Genomic DNA, 23,770 nt, shown 5'->3' with positions numbered 1-23,770 from the left:
GGGGGTGGGGGATGGGTTAGCCTGGTGATGGGTATTAAAGAGGGCACATTCTGCATGGAGCACTGGGTGTTATGAACAAACAATGAATCATGGAACACTACACCAAAACAAATTATGTAATATATGGTGATTAACATAACAATAAAAAATTAAAAAAAAAAGAACGTATGTAACATCCTCTGCTTTGATTACGACCATCTAAGAGGAAACACTGCATTTTGGCAGTAAGATTCAGACCGTGCGAGGGTCTCGTGACTGTGGGAGCCCCTTCCCCAAGAAAACGTGCCCAGACCCGCCCGACGCTCTCCATCGACTTCCGAGGCAGGGCCCTGGGCCGCGGCATCACTGCAAAGCTTCCAGAAGATTAATAGCAAGTGGCGGGAAGAATGGCGGCTTGTTAGTACAAAGCAAACTGAATCCCAGCACAGACTGAGAAGCCTCGGTCAACCTTGTTCAGGTATCTCTCGTTAATGGCTTTGGCGACGTGCTTGATCTCACAGCGCTGGTCAGCGTCTCTCTTTCTCTCATTCAGCTTCTCCGCTAAGGTTTCCAGCTCCGTCAGTGCCATCTGAAGGGGCAGCCGGTCAGGGTGGCCTTTGGATGTATTCTTCAGCATGTCCTGGGGGAGAAAGATGGTGAAAAGGAGACGTGTGACTGCTGGTTGCGAGGGAGCAGGTGGCTGCCCACGCACGCTCCCAGCCAGGAGCCGCAACGTCTGGCGGCTGCATCAGCTACTTCTGGCGGAGGATAATAAGCCAAGTCACTCACGGTCTGGATACACACTGGAACAGCTCCTCTTGCAAAAACAAAATGAACTTACTAAACAGCTTGCTAATGGAAAAAAACAGCAATTCCCAATAAAGGGCACTATAAATACGAACGTGCCACATCTGGGAAACATCCCGCCCTCTGTGGCTACGTTCAGGTAACTCCCAGCCCGTCTCTCTCAACCCGAGTTGCACCAGTGGACCCAGGCCCCAAAGGTCGGCTTCCAAACGCAAAGTGGGCGGCATTACTCCTGTGCCTTCACCCCGCCCCCGGGGGCATCCCACCCCTGCTGGAAAGGGGCCACACACCCTCCCGTCCACGTCGGCAGGGTCACCAAGGGAAGAGGAGGTTGCACGGAGGACGAGGGAGCGACAATCTGGTGACCGATAAAACGGCACCACGTGCATCCATCGCGGGAGTCGGCGTGCACGAGCGACATCTAAGTGACAGTCCCGAGGGGGTCACCTTGCTTTTCCACCGGACCCTTAGTGTGGTCCAGCTGGCTCACGCAGAGCACACCCACTTCCGCTGATGGAGGCAGATGCGGGCGGAAGCACCCTTCTCGCCTGGCCCCCAGAAGCTGACGCCCGCTCAGCCGGCGCGGGAACGCCACCGGGCCCTCAGCTTGTGACCTGCTTTTCATCTGAAGAAACACAACCCTCCAGAAGTGATGACATATTTCCGATCTGAACGGACCATATACACCGTGCTGTACGCCCGTTTCCCTACGAATCACTTCAAATCCTATCAAGGCCACGAAGTCATGTCACAAGGATTCTGGCTCCAAAGTCACGAGCTGGCAAAGCCGGCCTGGGACCTGAGCACGATCAGGACAAGCACCATACCAGGGGAGCCGTGGAGTGGGGCGGGGGGCGTCCTCCAGATCCTGGAAGAGAACCGAGTAAGGAAAAAGGGACGTCTGTCTTTCTGTCCAGACTGAGAGTCATGTTGGTCCAACACGGGACAGAAAATGGCAGCAGGATACAGTGAGACAGAGATTCCTACGGGACCACGTGTCCCAAACCAGCAGGCCTGGCAAAGCCGGGGCCATGCAGCTCTACCAGGGATCAGGGAAGGCTGTGGGGTCCCAGCACCACCAGTAACAGGGCCCAGAAGAGCTGGGATCAGTGCAGAGACAGGGAGAGCAGGTGCCTGATGGGCCAAAGGAAGGGGAAGGAAGTACACCGGTCCCCATGCCATCCCTCCCCACGTGCGCGGAGCAGACCTCGGGAGGGAGGGAACACGCCTGCCCCGTCTTCCAGCCTGGCCACCAGCCCCCGAGTCCCCCTCAGGCAGCAGCTCCCAGGAGCATCTTTACTGGGAGCAGGGTCCCTGGACAACCCAGGCAATTCTCTCAGCTGCACACACTGCACCCTCTCCTCTGAGTCCAAACGTGCATGTTCCTAAGTGCCCCGGACGCGCCCTGAGCCGCCCCCTCGCCTGCCAGGGAAGCTGCTCACACAAATCCGGGAGCTCTCTGATGAGTCTCCTGGTGCCCAGGTAGACAGGGAGGGAGGAAGGGAGAAAGAACTACACAGGGACTGACCTCACCAAGCCCACGGGAAACCAGGTGCAACAGCACACGCCACAACATTCTCAGGTGTTCTTAGACCAAAATCAGAGAAATGTCACCCAGGACCACGTCCCTGCTCTCAGACACCACGAGGCTCGCAGCCTTTCCTCCGATGCTTTTGCTCTCTTTCCCACGGCCTTCCCACCCTTTCTAAAAATATATATTTTGGTAAACACCTGGGCCAAAGGTTTGCCATGATTTATTAACAGTTAGCCAAAGGCTGACGAGCTAGATTGAAAACTACATCCAACTTTAACTAAGAACAAAAAACTACTCACAAGTGAGGCATGAAAACCCAACAGGGTCGTGGGTGACCAGTGATAACCAGGCATTTACTAGCACGGCACCAAGCACAGTCTGCATGTGAGTTTGAACGTGCGCCACATGGATTATAAGGTGGTTATGTCTTTGCCCTTGGTCCCTGTGTCTCCATCTCGCTAAAGAAGGAACTAACTGGTTCCCTACCGTCTTTCTTCCTCACCGAACTGCCCGCCTGGAGCCTCCCATGTTTGAAGAGCTCAGTAAATACCGGACAACTGGAGGAATAAAACACATTTTCTGGATATTTGGATTTTAGGGGTAGGCAAACAGCTTCTGTTATTAACACTCTAACACAGATGTTGGAAACCGGAAACTGGATCTAATATGTACATATGGTAACCAGACACTCACTGGAAAAGGTATGTGGAAAAGGGAGGAAGACAGAAACAGCCTATGAGACTAGCCATGGAAGTAGCTGATGCTAACAGCCTGATGTGTGTATCCTTTCGCTCTCAGTCTTGTGAGCACTTTACTTGGCAGGTACGTTTCTCACAGATTTGGGTGGCCTCAATAGCAGCCACAACCTCAGGGGAAGGGGCCTCGGCAACGTTGCCACGTGCAGGTCCATTTCCAGGGATGATGTGGCCTTCACCTTTGCTGCGTTCCCACATGCAAGCCACGCCGAGCCACCTGAGGAATCTGAGCCGGCGTGGACTGACCTCAGAAATGCCACTTCGGACAGCCCGCCATCCGCCTCCATGCAGCGGGGCCCCCGGCTTTGGGGAGGATGAGGCCTGCGCACAGACCGAACATCACATGGAATGTGTTGCATCTGCCCTCAAAACCAGGTTTGTCGGAAACAACACATGCACCAATTTGAATATTCTTAGTTTTCAACCACTTGGGGTCCACGGGTGAGCCTCTCCACCAGGGTGTCTCCGCTCCACGCACCATCTGCAGACCGCGCTCACGGCAGGCATGGTCTGCCTGAATTGTGACTTGGGCTCCTGAGCCCCCCGTCCGCTCTGACCACAGAGGGTGGATCGTTTTTCCACCAGACCCTAGACCCAGACCCTGACCTAGACCCCGCCCCAGAAGGAGGCAGATTCCTTTCTGTCCCCGGGGAACCCGCATCCGGGCCCCTTCCGCCCCTGCAGGAGCCAGCTGGTGAGGGTCCACGGCCATGTCCGTGCTCGGGGCCCCCAACCCCCGACTCTGCCCCCCATAACTGCTCGGGGAAGGAGGACAGAGGAGGCCGGAGACAGAACCAGGAGCACAGACATGGCTTTCAAGCAGATGCTGGGAAAGGTGTGCATCCTTACCTGGAGCAGCAGAATGAACTGTGGGAACCTCTGTATGGGCTTCATCATCAGACTGTAGAGCGTGACGCGGTCGGGGCTGGACTCCTGGCACTGCTGTGGGGAGAAGCCCGGCTTACTCGCGCTTCGGGGAGGCGGGGGGCCCCCACCTCGGTCCTCCCACCATAACACAGACGCCTCGGCAGGGGGCGGCCTGGAGCCCATGCCCATCTTCACTCAACGGAGACCGTGCATGCAGATTTGCTACAAAATCCTCCCCACACCTGGATCACACCACACACGTGCTTGCGCCTCTCAGGTCCAGAGCACATTTGCATTCGATGCTTGACAGGCCACCTCTGACCGCGAGGCAGGGTTCATCCATTTACAAACGCATTTCAACCTTCTAGGGACTGAGCTAGGTTCTGAGATTCTACAACCAGTTGAAAACTGCATTTACAAAAAAATAAAGAGGCGCCTGGGTGGCTCAGCTGTTGAAGTGACTGCCTTGGCTCAGGTCATGATCTCAGGGTACTGGGATTGAGCCCCGCACCGGGCTCCCTGCTCGGCGGAGAGTCTGCTTCTCCCTCTCCCTCTGCCGCTCCCCCTGCTTGTGCTCTCTCTCTCACTTACTCTCTCTCAAATAAATAAAATCTTTAAAAGAAGAGAGAAAAATACCCCAGAACCCCAAATAGGAGTTGCCAGGGCCCTTAAAAAGCAGCTTGGTCCATGCACTGGGGTGAGTTTTTGTGGCAGCCACTGCCGTCCAGGCTTGGCTCTGGGGGCAAGCAAGGGTCTTGGGGTGGGGTGGGGGTGACCTGGGCTTGCATCCTATGTGAGCTGCCCCAGGAGCAGCCACGGCCGAGGACGTCTGGTCTGAGAGCGGCTCTCCCACGTGGCAGGGGCTGCCTAGTCCCTCGATGCGCCTCTCTGAGCCGGGGAGGGACGCTCCAGTAGGCGGGACCCCTGCACACCAGGGTGGGGTCTCCAGCTAAGGGAGCGGTGTGGTCGGATGGCAGGGTGAGGGCCCAGTGCCACCACCACCAAGGCGGCTCAGCCTCCTGACAGCAGTCCCCAGGCTAGGCCAGGATGACACATGTCCTTGTCCCCAGGCCGCCTGGCAGGGGGTCACCTGACGGTGGGGGCTGCGCCCGGCCCCTCGGCTGACATCTCAGGTACCGTCAGTGTCTGCCAAGACAGTTACAACCTCCTCCAAGGCAGGGAACGTCTGAACGTGTCTCCGTCCCCCAGGAGCCGCGCTGTGATATGGAAAGACCACCGAGCACCGAGACCCCCGAAACTGAGGGCTGGTGACCAGGGAAGGGGTGGGGGAGAATTCAGCCTCAGTGTAATGGGCCAGTGAGAACGTCACCTGAGTCCAGTCGCTGCAGGTAGCAGGAGCTTTGAGAATTTAAGTAACAGGGACAAACTCTGGCTCAAGGTTTTATGACAGGAACTGGGGCCTCGTGCAAGTGAGGTCTGGGGTCGGTGGCTGGCCACGGTGAGGGACCGTGGGCTAAACATCCCAGGGCAACAACTCGCATTGTCAACGTCAGACGCACCTCACCTCTCACCCTTGGCCCACGGAGGGCTCGTCCTTCAGCAATCAGCTTATTGCTGTGACTCGAATGGGGCCGGAGAGCTCCACCCCAATCCCAAACGTTCTGTCTGTTGCCCCTAGTGCCGTGCTGAAGGACAGGAAGCCAAGCCAAAGGCAGCTTCCTCTGGGATCGGACCTGACCTTTCGGCCTGCCCATCCATCCACACCCTTCCAAGGATGTGCAAATAAAGGTTATTTTCAAAAAGCTCTGCCACCTCTGAAAACTCATCTTCCTTTCTAGCCCTGACCCAACACGTCGGCACAATATCTTTATGACAAATAACATGACATGCGTAGAGGCAAAATGTGGTAAGATTCCACTATAAAGTATCTGGACACAGAACCTGTTATCAGAGGGTATGAAAACCCAGAATGAAAAAAAAAAAGTGCTTACCTTTAAAAACTCGAGAAATGCAGGCTTTGTAGCACACGTTTTCTTGAGGATTGCCACCGCTGTGCTGAAATTATTCACATACTCGCTATAGGCGTCGAGCACCATGGATTTGGAAAACTAAAACAACAGAGAACATTAAGAACTATCAGCAGTGCACAGAGCCCAGGGCCTCCCTCCTCCAGGACATGATAAAAGATCCGAAACCTGCCCTAAAAGTAACCTGTCAGTCACTGTGATGTTTCCACAGGACACACTTCATCACGACCCCGTGTGTTTTTTTTTCTTCTTTAAGCAAGCTTGTTAGGAATCGTTTAGACAGTGGGTGGATCTCACTTCGCTCACCCCGAAGCGCTTGTCGGCATCCTTGTTCAGGTCCCTGGTGGTCTGGCCCTCAGCTAAGCGGTGTCCCTGACTACAGACACCTGTCTTTAACTTCCGGCCAGTCCTCACTTTGTGGATTTCACCTCCGGAGGCGGACGCCACGTGGGCCCCGACAGCCTGCCTGGCAGGCTCTGAGCGTCCCCTGGAAATGCTCTGGGGGAGGAAGGAAACGGATTCCCTCCTGCTTCTCTGGCTGAAGGGCCACGCTGGTCCCTGTCCTGTTTCCCTAAACACCAAGAGGCCTCCCTCTGATATTCTTCTAAGAGCCCACAAATTCTCAAGATGAACAGGCATATCCATAAGCGGGTATCTGATGCGACCGTCACTTACAGAAAAAATGCTTTCATCTCAACTATATATTAAGATTTTTTCCTTTTAAAAAAAAATGTCACCAAGGTCATTATTTCAAGAACAGAGATGAGTAATTGTAGACAGTGAACGCATAAAACACCAGAAAATGCAACTGCAAAGTAAATATCCAGTTTCCTCTTTGTTTTCCATAAAGATCCCTGAAAGGCATCATGCAAAAATTTTAGTAAGAACTCCTGTTCCCGTGTTGTGTTCGAGGCATCCTGTAATTTATACACTTCCTGTAATTTACATACGTCATCAAGCCCACACAATTCTATAGGAAAAAGAAAAGGTTTTTCGTGTCATTATTACAGCATTCACTTAAACGGCCACTTGAACCTTCAAGCTGGATATCCCTTTGCTCCCGTAAGCTCCCACATCTAGACAGAACGCTTACTAAGCACAATACACATGGTTCATAAATGGACCACGGATGAAAGGGCTCAGAACTGCCGGACGCACACAGGAGGCTGCTGGTTTCCAGGGCAGGAAACGTGAATGCACGCCGCTGCATCCTGTGTCGGCAGAGGCCTGGAGACGGCGTCTGCACAACGGGGCCCGGGCCACAGAATACTGGCTGCAGGGGACACGTGGGCATTTTCCGCTGCCTCCGGACAGGGACAAGGAGTCGGGCAAGACCCACCTGCCCCGGGGGTGAGTGGGACAGAGCAGCACACCGTCCACAGAGCCCTGGCTCGCCATGAAAACCACGCTCCCACTGCGCGGTGATGCACAGGATAGAGCTGGTGGCATTCCAGACACGCGCCCGGCGAGCCTCCGGACGGCGTCCTGACCACGTGCACCTGTGCTCTCACGGCGCATGCGCTGAGCAAGGCACCGAGGCTGCTAACCCGGACACCCGGCGTGAGGCATCCCCCTGAGCACGGAAACCGGGGCAAAGCACAGGCGAGCTCCGTCGGGGGGTGGGGCCTGCCAGCAATTACCGAAGCCACAAAGACGTCCCCGATGGTTTCCACGGAGTCCCAGTCAGCCACGCGGCTGGCCAGCGCAATCTGGAACATGCCGTGGCACTGCAACAGCTCTTTGATTCGGTAGAACACCACCTTCAGCTTCCTCTCGCTCAGGATCTTTGGCTCCATCTCCGACAGCGGCTTCTCGTATTGCTAACGAAGACACGCGGGAAGACGGTACAGGCTCTTTAGAGGGTGCGTTGAAAACATATGGAGACATCCCCTCACGTACGTCACGGTTCACGCAAACCCCACGACTCTTCATGTCCACACACAGACCCAACACTCAGCGTGTCCTGGGACTTCTGCCACTGCGATCACGTCATGGTTCGTGTGTGTGCGTAAACCCGCAGGTGTGCAAAAGGCCTGTGAGGCCCGAGTGTCCCCCGCGACACGACGTTTCGGTACCTCCAGAATCCTCTTCAGGGCATCCACGTAGTTCTTTTCGCTGTCGACCACTGAGCCCAGGATGTATCTTCTTACGACCTGTTGGCGGTTGGAAAAACACAGCGGTAAGCAAACTGCTGCAGAAAACAGAAATTTCACTTCTTGTGGATAAAGAACTTTCTTGCTCTGTTTCTTGGTTCTCAAAACAGGAGGCAAAGGAAACCTCCACAGGCCTCTAGGGTGCTATGAACAGTGCGTTAGCTAACGTTATAGGCACAAAACCTACTTTCCCTGTTGCCACGGTCGCGAAATAGGCCAAACCTCAAATTACAAACCATAAGGACAGCAGGACAAGTGACGTTACTGTAGGAACGTCAACAATTGTGAGCTGAAGTAACGGTATCTTCTGGGCCCTACGCTGCGTTACGGGATATTTCACATAGGACTAAAGCATGAAAAGAGCCATTCCAGTCTTGACTCAAAGAATGCTAGTAGCAGCACAGATCAAGTGAAATTATTATTGCCAAGTTGTAGAAGGAGAAACAACTTTGAAAGGTGGAAGAGTAGGGGCGCCTGGGTGGCTCAGTCATTAAGCGTCTGCCTTCAGCTCAGGTCATGATCCCAGGGTCCTGGGATCGAGCCCCGCGTCGGGCTCCCTGCTCCGCGGGAAGGCTGCTTCTCCCTCTCCCACTCCCCCTGCTTGTGTTCCTGCTCTCACTGTGTCTCTGTCAAATAAATAAATACAATCTTAAAAAAAAAAAAAAGAAAGAAAGGTGGAAGAATAGATTTTTTTGGCTCGAGAGCTTTGACCAAGCGAAGACACGCTCAGGAGGTGGGGGCGGGGGGGGGCAGCTTGTGGATTAAGGCCAGCGAGCGGCTCCCGCCTCAAACACACTGGTCACTCAAGCATGGAAATGGGGCTCTGGGCACGCGGTTCCTGTTAAAGGCCAGTGATGATGCTGGGCACTTCCATCAAGCCTAGACATATTCTGGCAAGTTATTTTTGCCAATAAATGGAAAATGAGCACAAAATTACAGTAAGATTGCCTCTAGACCACACACACCCCAGTCCCCGCCACCCCCCCAGGCCTTTGAGGAGGAGGGGAGGCTCGAGACAGGAACCACAACTCCACCCAGCGGGTGGAGACGGCATTTTCCACAGTGCAGAACATTCCAGAGCTCTGTGACTGACAAGGGAGCGACTCTCTCCACAAAAAGGACCATTCAAATTCACAAAATTAAGATAAAAACCAGTGCTTCTAGGGCAGATAAAGAGTACAGAAGGCTCTGGGGTTAAAAGAGGCCCTCGTGAGGCTGCCAGCCACCTGGCCCCATTCGTGGTCAGGAGTCTGGGCGCTCACCCCTCGCTCCACGAGGAAGGCTAGACCCCACAACCCAGTCACTCCCCAGACTAGCAGAGGGCCCATCTCCGCCATCCTTTTTCCCGAATTCAGATTCCCAGAGGCTGCACGTCTCCTCAGGCAGAAGATCTGGGGTCAAACCCAGGAAATCACAGGCATTTGTAGCAGCCCTGAGAGGACTCTGAGAGGTCAGGTCCCACGTCCTCTACACAGCTGTCCCCTACGACGTCACAGTGTCCCGCCTGCGCTCGCTAGGAGGGAGGGCCCTGCTTCCCCCAGCACCACGTCCTCAGACAAGGGGACCCAGGTCCACGTCACACTGTGTCCCCCCAGGAATGAGCACGGAGACCCCATTAGTGGACAGAGCCCCAGGCCGCACAGGAGTGGGGCAGGAGGGACGCAGGTAGAGAGACCTCAAAGGAACATCAAGGGTGTTTTCGAGAACTCAAGGCCCTTTCTCCAACTGGTGGGGCTGGAGAGCGGCGGGTGAGCCACGGCCCGGGACAGCCAGCACCGCGCCCCACAGGGATCACAGCAGCACGTGCCCAGGGAGCACCGGACGGTGCAGAGCATTTACGGGCCATCCAACTAACTGACTTAGGATTTGGGATTTTAGGTTTGGGGATCAGAGACTTGGCTCAGGCGTCGGGCCCTACTGTGCCCAGGGCAGGGCGCCACTCCCATCATCGGCCTCCTCGGAGCCGCAGCATCCTCCGTGGGACGTGCGCGCGGACATGGAGGGATATGCGAGCACTTAAAGACACCCCGCACGCCCGTCGGCATGTCCTCCTTCATTCCCGACACGCTCACAGATCAGCCATGGCCCACAGACACGCTTCCTCGTCCTGTCAGCCCTGCTGCGTGGGCCCCCCCTTCAACTCCCGTGAAACTTGAGCTTCCTAGTTTGCAGACAACAATTAACGGCCCCTGGGCATCCTCCCAACTCAGCTCTTTGTTCAGACTCTGAGCTTAGCACTGTCACCACCTTGTTCCGAGCCACGCCGCTCTCCACACGTGTCTACCTAGCGCTGTGTGTCTCCAGGACATGCGTCATGCTGACCCCATGCAGAACAACTCTCCAGGGCCCCCCAAAAGCCCCAAACCCTACTCCAAGCTCTGGTCCTCAGGCTTTCTTTCTGTTTTACCCAAAGATCATCAAATGGACACCACCGCATTTTTTTCCCTCTGCTACCTCTTTCCAGAGGCTAAGAAACTCGTTGATATCCCGCTGATTTCACCAGTTGTTGGAAATCTTTTACTCTGCATGTGAGGCACCGCATACATGCTAGTGTCTCTAGGTAAAGTCGCCCTGCCAGTAAGAACCAGTATAAATCACACCCACACACGTCTCACACTTACTCGGGGGTGATACCCAAACACACGTGGGCCAGAAAGCCCACGGCAAGGCCACAGAGGGGCCGCGAGCGGGGGATGGCAGGCGCTCGGCCGGGGGAACACAGCCACGCCAGGAAACAGCCCCCCATCCTACCTGCTGCTGAGATAGACCTTCGGGCATCGGGGTGAGGACAGCTTCTGGATGTTTGCAGTCAACATCAATAAACAAATTCTGCTCCTCTTCAAGGCAGGGTCTGTGATCTTAAAGAAAAGTCAGAATGCACTAGTTTGACCTTGAAATGATATATTCATAATATTACAGCATGGGGGAAAAAAAAATCAACGCTTCGGGCAGACACTTTGATTTTCCGTGCTTACGTTCCACCGGGCCATGATTAAATTGAAAATTTTAACAAGAAAATATCCTTTCCACCAGAGGAACACAGTGTCCATCGATACCTGAAGTTTTCAATACTTGGACGTTTAATTTCAAAAGGCAGAGGTGTCCTCTCAATACCTGGTTGGTAAGTCAGAACTAAATACTTCAATTTCTTAATCTATAAAATACCGCATTCAGAAACAAAGAAGGGCAGCTAAGAACCCTCACTCAGTAATTGACGAAAGCTAAGTGGAGACTCAGTGTATTTCTTGACTTTCTGTCTGCCTTGCTCACTGGGAAAGCAGAACTACCATCAGACCAAAACTCAACTTATCCTTAAAAACTTGGCTGTAGCTAAGTAATCCACAGAATGGCTGGAAAACAGAAAAGCAAAGGGGTTCTTAGGTAACAGGAGCCCAGAGATGTTCAAATTCCAATCTCCAAAAGCCTGGCTGCACAGAAATATTTGTGAGTAGCTTGTAAGAACCTCCCAGTGTCTACACACCCATGAGAGCGGCCCAAATCCGGAGCGCTAACCACACCACGTGCTGCGAGAGCGTGGAGCATCGGGGGCCCCCACGCACAGCTGGCAGGGTGCAGAGTGGCGCAGACGTTTTGGAGGACAGTTTGGTGCTTTCTTACAAAAGTAAACACACTCTTACCCTACAATCCAGCAATGACACTCCTTCGTATTTACCCAGAGAAGTTGAAAACTTATGTCCACATACAACCTGCAATGGATGTTTACAGCAGTTGATTCATCATTGCCAAAACCTGAAGCCACCAAGATGCCCTGCAGTAGGCGATGGACACATAAGCTGCAGTCCATCCAGACGTGGGATGGTGTTCAGCGCTACAAAGAAATAAGCCTTCAAGCCATGAACAGACGTGGGGGAGCCTTAAGGACATGTGACTAAGTGAAGGAAGCCGGTCTGAGAAGTCCACACACAGTTGGACTCCAACTCTGACAATCTGGGGAAGCAAAACCATAGACAGTGACAAGATCAGAGGCTACCAGGGGTTGTGGCGAAGGGAGGAACGAGCAGGAGGAGCACAGGCGACTTTTAGGGCCGTGAAGCTACTGTGTGTGGTACTGTAACGGTGGGTACCTGTCACTGGACTTGTGTCCAAACCCACAGAATGCACCACACTGAGAAGGAAACCACGTAAATGTACACTGTGGACTCTGGATGATGATGTGTCCGTGTGGGTTCATCAGTGGCAACAAATGCACCAAGATGGTGGGGATGCTATAGGGTTGGGGAGGCGGGGCATGGCAGGGGGATATATGGAAAATCTCTGCGCCTTCTGCTCAGTTTTGCTGTGAATCTAAAATTGATCTTAAATAACAAAGTCTTAAAAAGAGATAGAACAGAACCTTCTGGTATCCAAGGTCCCCCCCTCGGGTTTCACAGATCAGTCGCAGGGCTCCTGAGCCTGCACACATGGGAATTGTTAAATGCTCCTTCATTCACGAGTACATCCAGGTTTAAGAACCACTAATTCAGTCCCATCTTCCCATTTTATAGCTTGGGAAACTAAGGTCGTTGGGCTCAGGGAGGCACTTGACCAACTGCCGCACCCCTCTGGGGGTCCCCGCAGACCTCCTCCCCGCCCAGCCTGGGGCTTCCTGCCCATCCTGTGTGCTGGCTGCTGACCTGCAGATTCCTGTTCAGGGTCTGGGGTGGGGCCCCAAATCCCAGCCTGGGCACCTGTCAGACCTGCCCGGACGCCCCGTGAAGCAGTTCGTCCCGGGGGCGCCTGGCATGCTGCCAGTAACCCGTCAGGGCACACACTGTATCAGAACCCCGCACCCCAGCCGTCTCCTTCCCACGTAACCCACGGGGGCTCCTGACAGCCTCTTGTGCATCTTGTTTCAAGACGCTGAAGATTTCACTAGGGCTAGAATTTATACAAGACTCTAGTTCGTTTTAGCACCCAATACACACCGTCCTCCGAGACTGCTCCTTATGGAAGCGTGGTTTCACGGTGCTTTCCAGGCACAGCTATCGGCAAATGCTACGTGTGCACCAGCTCGTCTCTCAGAACACTTGTGCAAAGAACAAAGTCAAGTTTTTAAAGGAATCTGTCAGGGTCCCGGCGCCCACTCCAGGAAAGTACGCTCCCAGCCACCATGTGGGTAGCCAGCTGTCTTGTAATAATGCACCCATGTGAAGACATCTTCCCAGACGTCAGATAACCCTTGGTCCACAGCTTGTTGTCCACATGGAGCACTCCAGACACAACCTCTCTCTCTGACGTAGATTCATCATTGAATCCCTGTGCCGAGAGCCTCAGGAAACCTGAACCTTCTGGAATCATCCCAGATCTTTCCTCACCAACAAAAGCGTTCCTAAAATCCCTGCTTAGAACAAGCCCTCTTAGCCTGTGTCTTTCTGGGAAATAAATATACGCAAGAGAACCTATACTCTGTAAACAGATCATCCATTATTATGCCTTATCAAGAATAAACTTGCTGGGGCGCCTGGGTGGCTCAGTCGGGTAAGCATCAGGTCATGAACCCAGGGTCCTGGGATCAAGTCCCACGTCTGGGCCCCTGCTCGGCAGAGAGCCTGCTTCTCCCTCTCTCTCTGTCTCCACCCCCCCCCCTTTCTCTTACAAATGAATAAATAAAGCCTTAAAAAAAGAGAAAAACAATAAAGTTGCTGAGAATCCAAACTGACTGAGGTCAGATACCCAAGGGGATTTTGGGAGAGAGAACAGAGGGTGAAGCCCCCAGGGCAGGGGTTCACGAAGGGCCAGTGTGCTGAGAGACCGCAGAAAGAGAAGTGAAGTCTACCACCCACGAGAATTCACTCAACTTTCTGCTGCCCGTTGTGTGTGTGCGTGTCCATCCCTGAGCTACTGCACAGGTCCGAGCATATGCCCTCAGCTGAGAAAGCACGCCCTCCCCCCACCCGGGAGGGGAGACCCAGGCGGCCCAGCTACGTCACACCCCAGCGACGGGCATGGTGCTGGGGGGGGGTGCTCGTGACAAGCCCGCAGCTGCACTCCGCGCCACCAACATGCTGTGTGACGGACAGGTCTGCGAGCCGTGTCACACACCTGGAGCCATGAAGGACCTGGTCCGAATGAGAGAGCGGCCTCTCTTCACGGCGGCCTTTGTCTTCTCGAGCCCGTCCTTCGTACCCTCCTTGGCGGCTTTCATGAGCTTCTGCATCTGTAAGAAGAGCAGGAAACATGAGAAGTGACACCGTCGATAAAACTTCACTTGCTGCTTTCATTTTAAAAGAATACTGTCAAGTAGCTTGATCTTAAAAGGTGCCCTCAAGTTGGCTTTGTGGTTTGGGGGGGGGGGCTCCCTTGTTGCGCGTGCGTGTGCGTGTGCGTGTGCGGTTTGGGCCGTGTTTGTGTGTTTAACAAAAAAGAAGGAAGGAAGGAAAGAAAAGCGCACTTGAACAACCAGCCCTTCCTCGACCTGGGGGGTGGGGAGGCGAGGGTCTCCGGCTGCGTGTAAGGTCAGTCCCCGTCGTTCCTGGGACGGCTCTCACACACAGTGCTCTGCAGACCTCAGAGGCGGTGAATCGAGAGCACACACAGTTACGCGGCGGGCCCGGGTCACAGGGCGCACACGGGACACGGCACGACAGCCCCCCAGCTGCCTTCCTGAGATCGCCGGGGGGCAAGTCCACGGCTTACAGGGGCGCCCCCCAGCTGCCTTCCTGAGATCGCCGGGGGGGCAAGTCCACGGCTTACAGGGGCGCCCGCGGGCTGCTCGGGCCCCGCTGCAGGCTGTGGGGAGCCAGAACCGCACTTCCCACCGGACCGCCGTGTAGGGGTTCTGGTTCCCTGAACCCAGAGCCCGAGGACACACACGCACACACCAGCCGTTGGGGCTCAGAGCTGCAACGACCTGCTTTGGCTTCTTACCTCCCTTATTCTCGAAAACTCTAAGGTCTGAGGTACTGGCTATCAGGCTCCAAGGGATTCTTTTATAAAGAGAAACCCCAGATGGCCTGCTCCAGACAAACCGGCATCCGGTCCAAGGGACCCCAAACTGCCTGCCGCCCTGGTCCTCCTGCCGACTCCGCCCTGACAGCGCACGGACTTCAACCCTGCCGGTGTGTCTCGGGGCCGGATCATCAGGGCCCGGGTGCCCCCCGGGGGTGCACGCCGGTGTCGGACAGGCACCGCAGCCCTGGCTGGCCCCGTGCATCCTCCAGCCCCCCAGGCCTCCACCCAGCTGCACCCAAACCACGTCCACGCTCGCTAGCCAGGACCCTGCTCCAACGTCCGTCCACGGGGCACAGCCACCGCAGCTCCTGGGTCCTGCGTGCCCCCCTCCCCATCCTGGGGACATGCCCTTCACCACATGCGCCATCTCCCCTGCCGGCCACTGCTGGGGCCTCCACCCTACACGCCCCTCCCCCCAGGCTCGCCTGCTGCAAGGCACCTCTGCGTCGTCTCCTGACCCACCAGCTTCCCCAGACCTCATCTGCCTTAGCCCACGCCGGACCGCTAAGCCTCGATCTTCAGCCAGACCCTGACCAGGGTCTCTCAGATGAGAATCAGAGAATTGCAAAGAGACAACCAAAGAGGGCCAGCCTGCAAAGCGCCTGGTCCTCGAGCAGCGATGAAGACCCAGGTGCTGGGGAGCTGTGGTGCCTGTCCCAGATCACACAGCAGCCAGGAGACGGAGCCAGGGCTCCCGACCCACGCTACTGTCTGCTTCTTACTGGATGAAGGGGCTCTGCTTGGCCTGGCCCTAATTACTTACCGTGTCTCAGGGCTCCCTGCTTCCCAGCGCATGCTGCTCTCCCTGCCACACACCTGCTTCCAAATTCCTCCACCAAGCTGGCCTCCTTCACGCCTCCCCCGTGACCAATGACTGCACTCACGGCTCTCTGCAAAATCGCGCCAGGCCCCAGACACTCCCGTGTGACCTGCTGCCTTAGATTCGTGCACGGGAACCAGCCAGAGGCTGGGCTGAAGGAAGTGACGTGACTCCCAGAGTTTTGCTCCTGCTGTGGGAAGCCCAGGGCACAAGAACACCCCGGAATTAAGCAGGTGACTCTAACGGAAGGGAACATCTATTTTCAGTTAGACACTATTTAACACATACAAACAAATCACAAAACGTCGGAGGCACAAGAGACCTAATGGACGTGAACGTTACTTGACAGTGCCCTTTTAAAACACCTCTACGAGGACGGACCGCCACCACGTTCAAATCTAGCGGTTCTCGAACTTGCTGGTCTCAGGAGCCCTCTATACTCGTAGAAGTACCAAGGGCCCTACGAGCTCTGTTCATCTGGCTTTCACTGGTCTACGTTTACTGGATGAAGGGTTAAAATTGAGAAAAATATCAAACTTTCCTGAACATTCATTTAGAAATAATAATAAACCTGTTCTGTGTTATCCAAGTAGCGCATCCATGAAACACCACTGTATCTCCCCCCAAGATAGGTGGTGCGGTTGCGCATGTCTGGAAATCTCTCCGGCATCTCAAAGATGGCAGATCCTGCAGGCCGTGGCTGCGGTCCCACACAGCGGGGCCTCAGGGACACTCGCGTCCGCGTGTGAGCGCACGAGGGAGACAGAGGGTAAATAGCGTCTCAGATCTAATGTGAGCGCGCTACACGGGCCTTGGGGACACCTGGGAGCCCAGGACCACACTTTGAGAACCACTGTTGGGTTAAAAAGGGCCAACATGGTTGCCATGGTGCTTCTTTTAAAAGCATGGCCTGTCTCTGAATAAGCACGTTCAACGCAGCTGGTCAAAAAATGAACCACACTACCTTGAGTTCATGTCTCTGCTTTAGCTGCTGCATCTCTGTGGCTCCCACCGTGTTTGCCATCAAAGCTCTCATCTTTTTCTCATAGTGCTCCTTGAAACGGGTTAGGTCATGGGAAAGCTACAGCATAAAGAGACACAATCTTTTCACAAGGACGCTCCTTCCGGCACTTTCAGACAGTCTTACGTTGAGAGGACATGGCGGTGGTGGCGTCTGGGGGACCCCACGCCCCACGGGGAGCCCCTAGTTCTGGCCCACCAAGTCCTGAGACATAAAAATGAGGAAGTCAAACTCGTGGGGCGAGGAGGCAACTGTGGACGAGCCAGACTGGAGACATTTCTACACCAGCCTAAAGCGACTATGGGAACCAAAGGAGCTAGGACCCCATTCCCCTGCATTTGATCATTAAGATGATCCAAAATGTAAGTAAACAAGGTATAAAATTATTCTTTTGTGTCAGCACCAAGGCAGACGATACCCGAGTTCAGGACTGCCCCTACATACAGGGCGTCATGATTTGGGAATGGACAGCACACATTTTTAAGCCTCCGAACTGACATTAACGCTGGTTGTCTCAGTGGATGGGGAAGGGGAGAATCCTGCCAAACGCTGTCCACCGTGATCCCACAATCTCAGACGTGGAAACCAAGGCCTCAAGGCTTCTCCAGCAAATGCTTCCCACGTCAACTCAGGAAAAGATACTTTAAGCAAATTTTCATTAAAAATTTGGGTTTTTTTGAGTTGACTAGTCAACAACTTAAGAGTGTTCATTCAGTAGGCCGTTTTTAAATCCTGACTTAAACGAGAATGCCCGGTCCTTCCCACGGCCCTGTCTTGCCAGCCGCGCTCCCAGCTGCCCCAGGGTGCGGCCGAGCTGGGGCAAGGGAGGGAGGAGGGTGCCCAGGTGATTATCCCGCACTCGTGAGCCACCCTGTGGGCCGTTCACCCACTGGGAAGCGGCCTCTCACTCGGCATTTTGGGGAGCCTGCCCGGGAACGGAGTTCCATTCAGAGGGCGAAGAATACAGTCTTTCAGTAAGTGTGGGAGTGGCTGGTCCGTGGGCACCTGACACCCGGCCCACCAACAGAAGGAAACTGAAGAGTGTTTTAACCATTCTTCTGAGGCCCCCGCGCACGGCTCTCCAATCTCAACGTAAGCCCAGCGTGGCAGGTGCATGGGGTCAATCCGACTACGGCTTCCCTCGCCAGTTAGTCTCAGCTGTGCTGACTGCCGGCTAGGGGTCCAAGGAAAGGCTGTAATGATGTGAGGTGCTGAGGTGACCTGCACAAAGGGGTAGGGTCTTCTGGGCTTTGTGAAGCCCGTTCCCAGAGTATGAGAACACTAGGTGACCCGTAACCACTTGCAAGCTGGACACACATGGGAGCCAGAGCCAAAACCCCACCACTCTGCTCCCTGGGTGCAGGTGGGGCTGGTGATTTGCCCATACCATCACACAGGCCAGTCTCCCTGTGCCTGTGGCCTGGGGATGCTCAGCCTCACACAGAAAGCCCATGAAGCCTGCAGACACGTCGGTGAGCGTGAGCACAAATGACCCCTTTCACAAATAGCCAGAGCCCAGCAACCGGGAGCAAATAGCACAGCCACGCACCATGGAAAACCACACATCTCAGTAAGAGGATCCGCTCAACGAAAGCGCTCCTAGGTCCCACAGTCAACCACCACCCAGTTCTAGAATCCACACTCCTGATCTCTGAAGCTCCTCTTCAGACCTTGACCTCAGGGTTCACGCACAGGTGTGCACACACACACTCCACTCAGGACGGATAACTGGGCAGCTCAGGGACTCTGTCCTTCAACACCATCTGCGTCCCACAGAGACTCGACACCATCCACTCAGGCTGCATGGAAGTCGTGCCTATCTGTGCACAAACACAAATAACGCTGAGAACGGTCACTGAGGGCCTTCTGAGTGTGTCTGTAAAAACTGAATTTCCCAACCTGCTATGATTATACACACAAGGTCAAATCAGGAACCCCTTCCCTACTGCTTACACCTTCCTCACACTATGTGCCAACATCATCAAGAACACTTAAATATTACGGGGTGCAAATTTTAGAGGCCTGTTCACGTGCTACCGGAAGATATGCTGTCTCCCACACAGACTGAACACATACTTGCTTCTTGTGGCTACTGCGCAGGAAGGACCTGGGGACCCCGTTCTTGCACTCCGAGTCACTCTGTTCCTCGTAGCTTTCGAATTCACTGGAGCTCCAGCCGTATTCCAAAGAGCTGTTCCCACCTTCCTCTCCATTCTCAACGTCATCGTAAATCATCTCATCTGAGGGCAAGTGAAATAAAAAATGAAGAATTTGCTAGTTATGGTCTTGTGCATGCTTCTTGTTTCACCGTATCATGGAGAGCCGGGGGCTGGAAGCATATCAGACCTCGGGGGGCAGGCTCCCTGATAAAGGTGGTGGGCGCCACCTCCAGGATGGGCGCAGCGATGTGCACGCTGGACAGAGCACCGGTGAACCCCCAGCCCCAGGTGCATCCTGAGGGCCACTGGCCTATAAGAATCTACCAGAATTATACCAAATACCTTGTTGGCCACATGAAGATAAATGTAGGGAATATAAACAGATTAGATAAGTAGATGATAGATACATAGATGAGAGAGACATTCAAATATGACACATGGGAAGCTCACGGGAAACAAAATTTTGCCTTTGTGCTAACAATGGTCTAATAAATCTCATAACCTATTGCTGCTTTTAAAATGTTTTAATCACATCAGTCATTTCAGAATTAGTAAAGAACACGGGTCTATGTCACCAAATACACGGACAAGGGATCTTTCGTTTAAAACTTCCAAAGGCTTTAATTCCCATCTTTTACTTCATAATCTGTATTCTGCAAAAGTGAGTTCACTGAGCCGAGCTGCCTTATGGACACTCCCACGGCAAGGAGAAAGTCTTGACATTCATCACCGATTAATTAATCTGCTTCCTTTCTAATAGATGCCAAGGCCACAGATTCACAAAAAGTAATCCTGTGATACGCCTTGACTGATACAAAAAATATGCAGTGGAACAAAAAAATACAGATGGGTTTCCCATTTTCAGTGCCATGCTGCTGGTGACAGGACTTTCTGAGAATGAAATGTCATTCTACAAACTTCCAGGATATCAGTGTCTCTCTGATTTCTATTACTTGTTAAACAAATGAGCATCAAATTTCAGATGAACTTTCTCAAGTATAAATGACTTAAGAGTAATTTCTGCTTAAATTATCACCGAAGGACAGTACAAAGTGTCCACTTACCTCTGAGGTGTGCATCCATCTAAAGGCATATGCACCCTAGCTCTGTGTGTCTTGTTTTTTGCTCATTGCTTTTGAGTGTGTGTGACTGAAAGTGTGTGTGTGCATTTATACATACACACATCATTTATTCATTTTTAACTGCAGTGTAATGCTCCATTGTATAAATTCACTGCCATATGTGGATCCTTTCCCCAAGTGTGGAGCCACTACGTTTCCCCACATCTTTTGCTCTTTACAAAGAGTGCCGCAGAGGGGCATCCCTGCACCCGTCTCCCTGAAGCAGGCATGAATTTCTCCAGGAAACACACCTGCCAGGAGACCACTGGTTTGTATTACCATCTGCACTTTAGCTAGGTCTTTAACTAAAGTGTTTTTTCAAAATGATTGTGCCACCAAGGCATTTAACAAGCAAAGAGCAAAGGGCCAGAGGGGACCAGGAGCCCTTGTGATCCTAACAAGGGAGGGTCCTGGCTGATATGTGAGTGAAAGCATACACGCCATACACATCAGCACCCTGCAGGGCACTGTCCTCACAGGGACACCGCTGGCTCTACCCAGGATGGCTGTCACCTTTGGTAGGGAGACTACTGGAAGAACTTTTGTTGTTGTTTTGGTGTTGGAGGCCTCAGATCACCCCGTCTGGGTTGGGAAGGGCCTACCTGGTAGCATAAATTACCCAAAAATAAATTTCAAGCTTGTTTTTTTACAGAAACCAGTCTTTCATTCCCACTTTATTTGCAGCATGCATGCATTTAAATAAATACCTGGAAGCACATTCCTTCATACGTACTTCGGTTTTATTTATGAAGGGATGTAAATGTTAAGTGTGTCTCCCTCAGTATAGGAATCTTGAGGGCAGGGACTGCTCTGTTAGCTGAACCTAGATCAGTGCTCAGTATGTAACAGCGTCCAAACGCATTGTGGAATAAATAAATTACCAAGTGCTTTTAACTCTTTATAATTTAGTACACTGGATGTAGATTATGAGAACACGTCCTTTATTAGGCTGAGGACATTTCCTTCTATTATGAGGGTTTAACACTGAATGGCCATTGAATCTTATCAAGTGCATTTTAAGTATCTATTGAGATGAGTGTAAGGTTTATGTCCTTTAGTCTGTTCCTGGGGAAAGGATGGTAAAAGAACCTGCTAATATTAAGGGATCCATAAACTCCTGAGAAAAATCCAAAGGGTTAAGGTTGGCTTTTGCTTGTTTGTTGGGATACTACTGGATTTTATTTCTTTACATTTTCATTACGATGTTCAGCATCACACCTTTGGGGAAGGGGGTTATAAGCTTATCCTAAGACCCTAAAGTGAGTTACCCGCTCCTGCCTTGTACTATCCACTGGAACTATGTGTAGAGCAGAGGGACTGTCTGTCCACTGACAGTTTAGCCACTCTGAGCTGAGGACCCTGGTCTTAGCGGGCGTTCTGGCACATTAGTTAAGCAATTAATTCTAAATCAGGAATCATTATGCATTAATGCTTTCTACCTCAGATGCAGTCCAAGTGTTTCAGCTGATTGATATCCAGTTGTTTCTAGAATCCCTTCATAGTGTTTATGGGTTTCTACTGCAGTTTCTTGCTCCTGATCCATTTTTCCTTCCCTCCTTCCTTCTGTCTCCTCCCAATAATATCCTTTCTTCCCAACACTACCAGAGGCTTCTCTATTTTCGTATTATTTTTAGAGAACTGCTCTTTGGTTCTGTTGATACTTTCCATTGTTTCTTTGTTTTGTTTATCACTTTTACTGTTACCATTTTTATTTCCTTCTATTTTCTCAGTTTACTCCGCTATTCATTAATATAACTGAGTTGGATGCTGGCTCATTATTTTTCCATCTTCTTTTATTAACAAATGCCACTGTGTCTATAATTATTGTAAATCTATCCCATAAGAATTTATGTTATGTTTTCATTATTATTCAAGTCAAAATATTCCTAATTTCCATTCTCCTTTCAGCCTTGTCTAAGAGCTAGGTATTAGTATTATTTTTTAATACTCAAATGTTCCTTTTATTGATTTTTTTTAAAATCAAGGGAATGAGGCCTGAATACTAATTCTTTGGCATTTGTTAATATTTGCTTCGAGAAATGCTATATAATTTTTATAAATATTCCATATGTTTGAAAAGAAGTACATTCTGAAACTATTAGCTGCAGGGTTCTATATATGGTCTTTAGGTTGATTGTATACTGTGTTCTTCTGCAGTTTACTAATTTTACATCCAGAATCTATGACCGTGGAAGGAGCTTTCTTAAAAACTCCCACTCCTTTGCAAATGACACTACAGATAAAGGGCTAGTATCCAAGATCTATAAAGAACTTCTCAAACTCAACACCCAAAAAACAAATAATCAAATCAAAAAATGGGCAGAAGACATGAAAAGACACTTCTCTGAAGACATACAGATGGCTAAAAGACACATGAAAAAATGTTCATCATCATCAGCCATCAGGGAAATTCAAATCAAAACCATATTGAGATACCACCTTACACCAGTCAGAATAGCAAAAATGGACAGGGAAAGAAACAACAAATGCTGGAGAGGTTGTGGAGAAAGGGGAACCCTCTTACAGTGTTGGTGGGAATGCAAGTTGGTACAGCCACTTTGGAAAACAGTGTGGAGGTGCCTCAAAAATTTAAAAATAGAGCTACCCTATGACCCAGCAATTGTACTCCTGGGTATTTACCCCAAAGACACAGATGTAGTGAAAAGAAGGGCCATATGCACCCCAATGTTCACAGCAGCAATGTCCACAATAACCAAACTGTGGAAAGAGCCGAGATGCCCTTCAACAGATGATGGATGAAGAAGATGTGGTCCATATATACAATGGAATATTACTCAGCCGTCAGAAAGGATGAATACCCAACTTCTATATCAACATGGATGGGACTGGAGGAGATGATGCTCAGTGAAATAAGTCAAGCACAGAAAGTCAATTATCACATGGTTTCACTTGTTTGTGGAACATAAGGAACAGCCTGGAGAATATTAGGAGAAGGAAGGGAAAAATGAAGGGGGGGGACACCGGAGGGAGAGATGAACCATGAGAGACGATGGACTCCGAGAAACAAACTGAGGGTTCTAGAGGGGAGGGGGTGGGGGATGGGTTAGCCCGGTGATGGGTATTAAGGAGGGCACGTACTGCATGGAGCACTGGGTGTTGTACGAAAACAATGGATCGTGGATCACTACATCAAAAACTAATGATGTATTGTATGGTGACTAACATAACATAATAAAAATTAAAAAAAAAAACTCCCACTCCAATTATGTACTCAACTATTGCTGATTATATCTCAGTCATATTTTGCTCTATATATCTGGAGACTGTCTTGTTAGGTGCACACAAGTTTAGAACTGTCACAGTTCTCTCTTGTGAAGGACTCTATGCCTAATATTTTATAGCCTAACATTCAATATATTAGAGTAATACTGGCTATATTTTGGTTGGAATTGGCCTCATATTTCTTTTTCCATCCATTTACTTACAAATGTTTTGTATCCTTATATAGCTCTCATAAAAATATATGCCTAGCTCTGTTATTTTACCCAACCTGAGAATTTCTTTTATGGGCAATTGGACTCAGTTTATATTTACTATATAGAAATATACTTGGACTAATTTTGCCATCTTTTTTCATATTATTTGCCAAACTTT

At 51.6% G+C, this 23,770-nt stretch overlaps 1 protein-coding gene across 9 annotated transcripts in view; it reads right to left on the bottom strand.

Annotated features, from left to right (window-relative positions):
• Positions 1-23,770, bottom strand: part of ARHGEF10 (Rho guanine nucleotide exchange factor 10) — a 102,909-nt gene that overhangs the window by 41,788 nt on the left and 37,351 nt on the right. For 6 of the 9 annotated variants that reach the window (XM_073902245.1, XM_073902252.1, XM_073902249.1 and 3 more), the window contains 8 exons: positions 18,952-19,115; positions 14,126-14,240; positions 10,835-10,941; positions 8,006-8,083; positions 7,571-7,750; positions 5,895-6,011; positions 3,925-4,017; positions 449-619 (listed from right to left, as the gene is read on the bottom strand). In XM_073902245.1, coding sequence (XP_073758346.1) covers positions 449-619; positions 3,925-4,017; positions 5,895-6,011; positions 7,571-7,750; positions 8,006-8,083; positions 10,835-10,941; positions 14,126-14,240; positions 18,952-19,115 — 1,025 coding nt within the window. Of the gene's footprint in view, positions 1-448; positions 620-3,924; positions 4,018-5,894; positions 6,012-7,570; positions 7,751-8,005; positions 8,084-10,834; positions 10,942-14,125; positions 14,241-16,818; positions 16,936-18,951; positions 19,116-23,770 lie in introns of all 9 variants that reach the window. The other 3 variants (XM_025886307.2, XM_073902250.1, XM_073902251.1) reach the window with 3 other exon arrangements.

The sequence above is a fragment of the Callorhinus ursinus genome, unplaced genomic scaffold (assembly GCF_003265705.2).
Source record: "Callorhinus ursinus isolate GAN/ISIS: 27379988/994484 unplaced genomic scaffold, GSC_fseal_2.0 scaffold17, whole genome shotgun sequence".
Lineage (NCBI taxonomy): Eukaryota > Metazoa > Chordata > Mammalia > Carnivora > Otariidae > Callorhinus > Callorhinus ursinus.
Note: the sequence above shows the minus strand (reverse complement) of the source record. Positions and strands in the feature narration are given on the sequence as shown.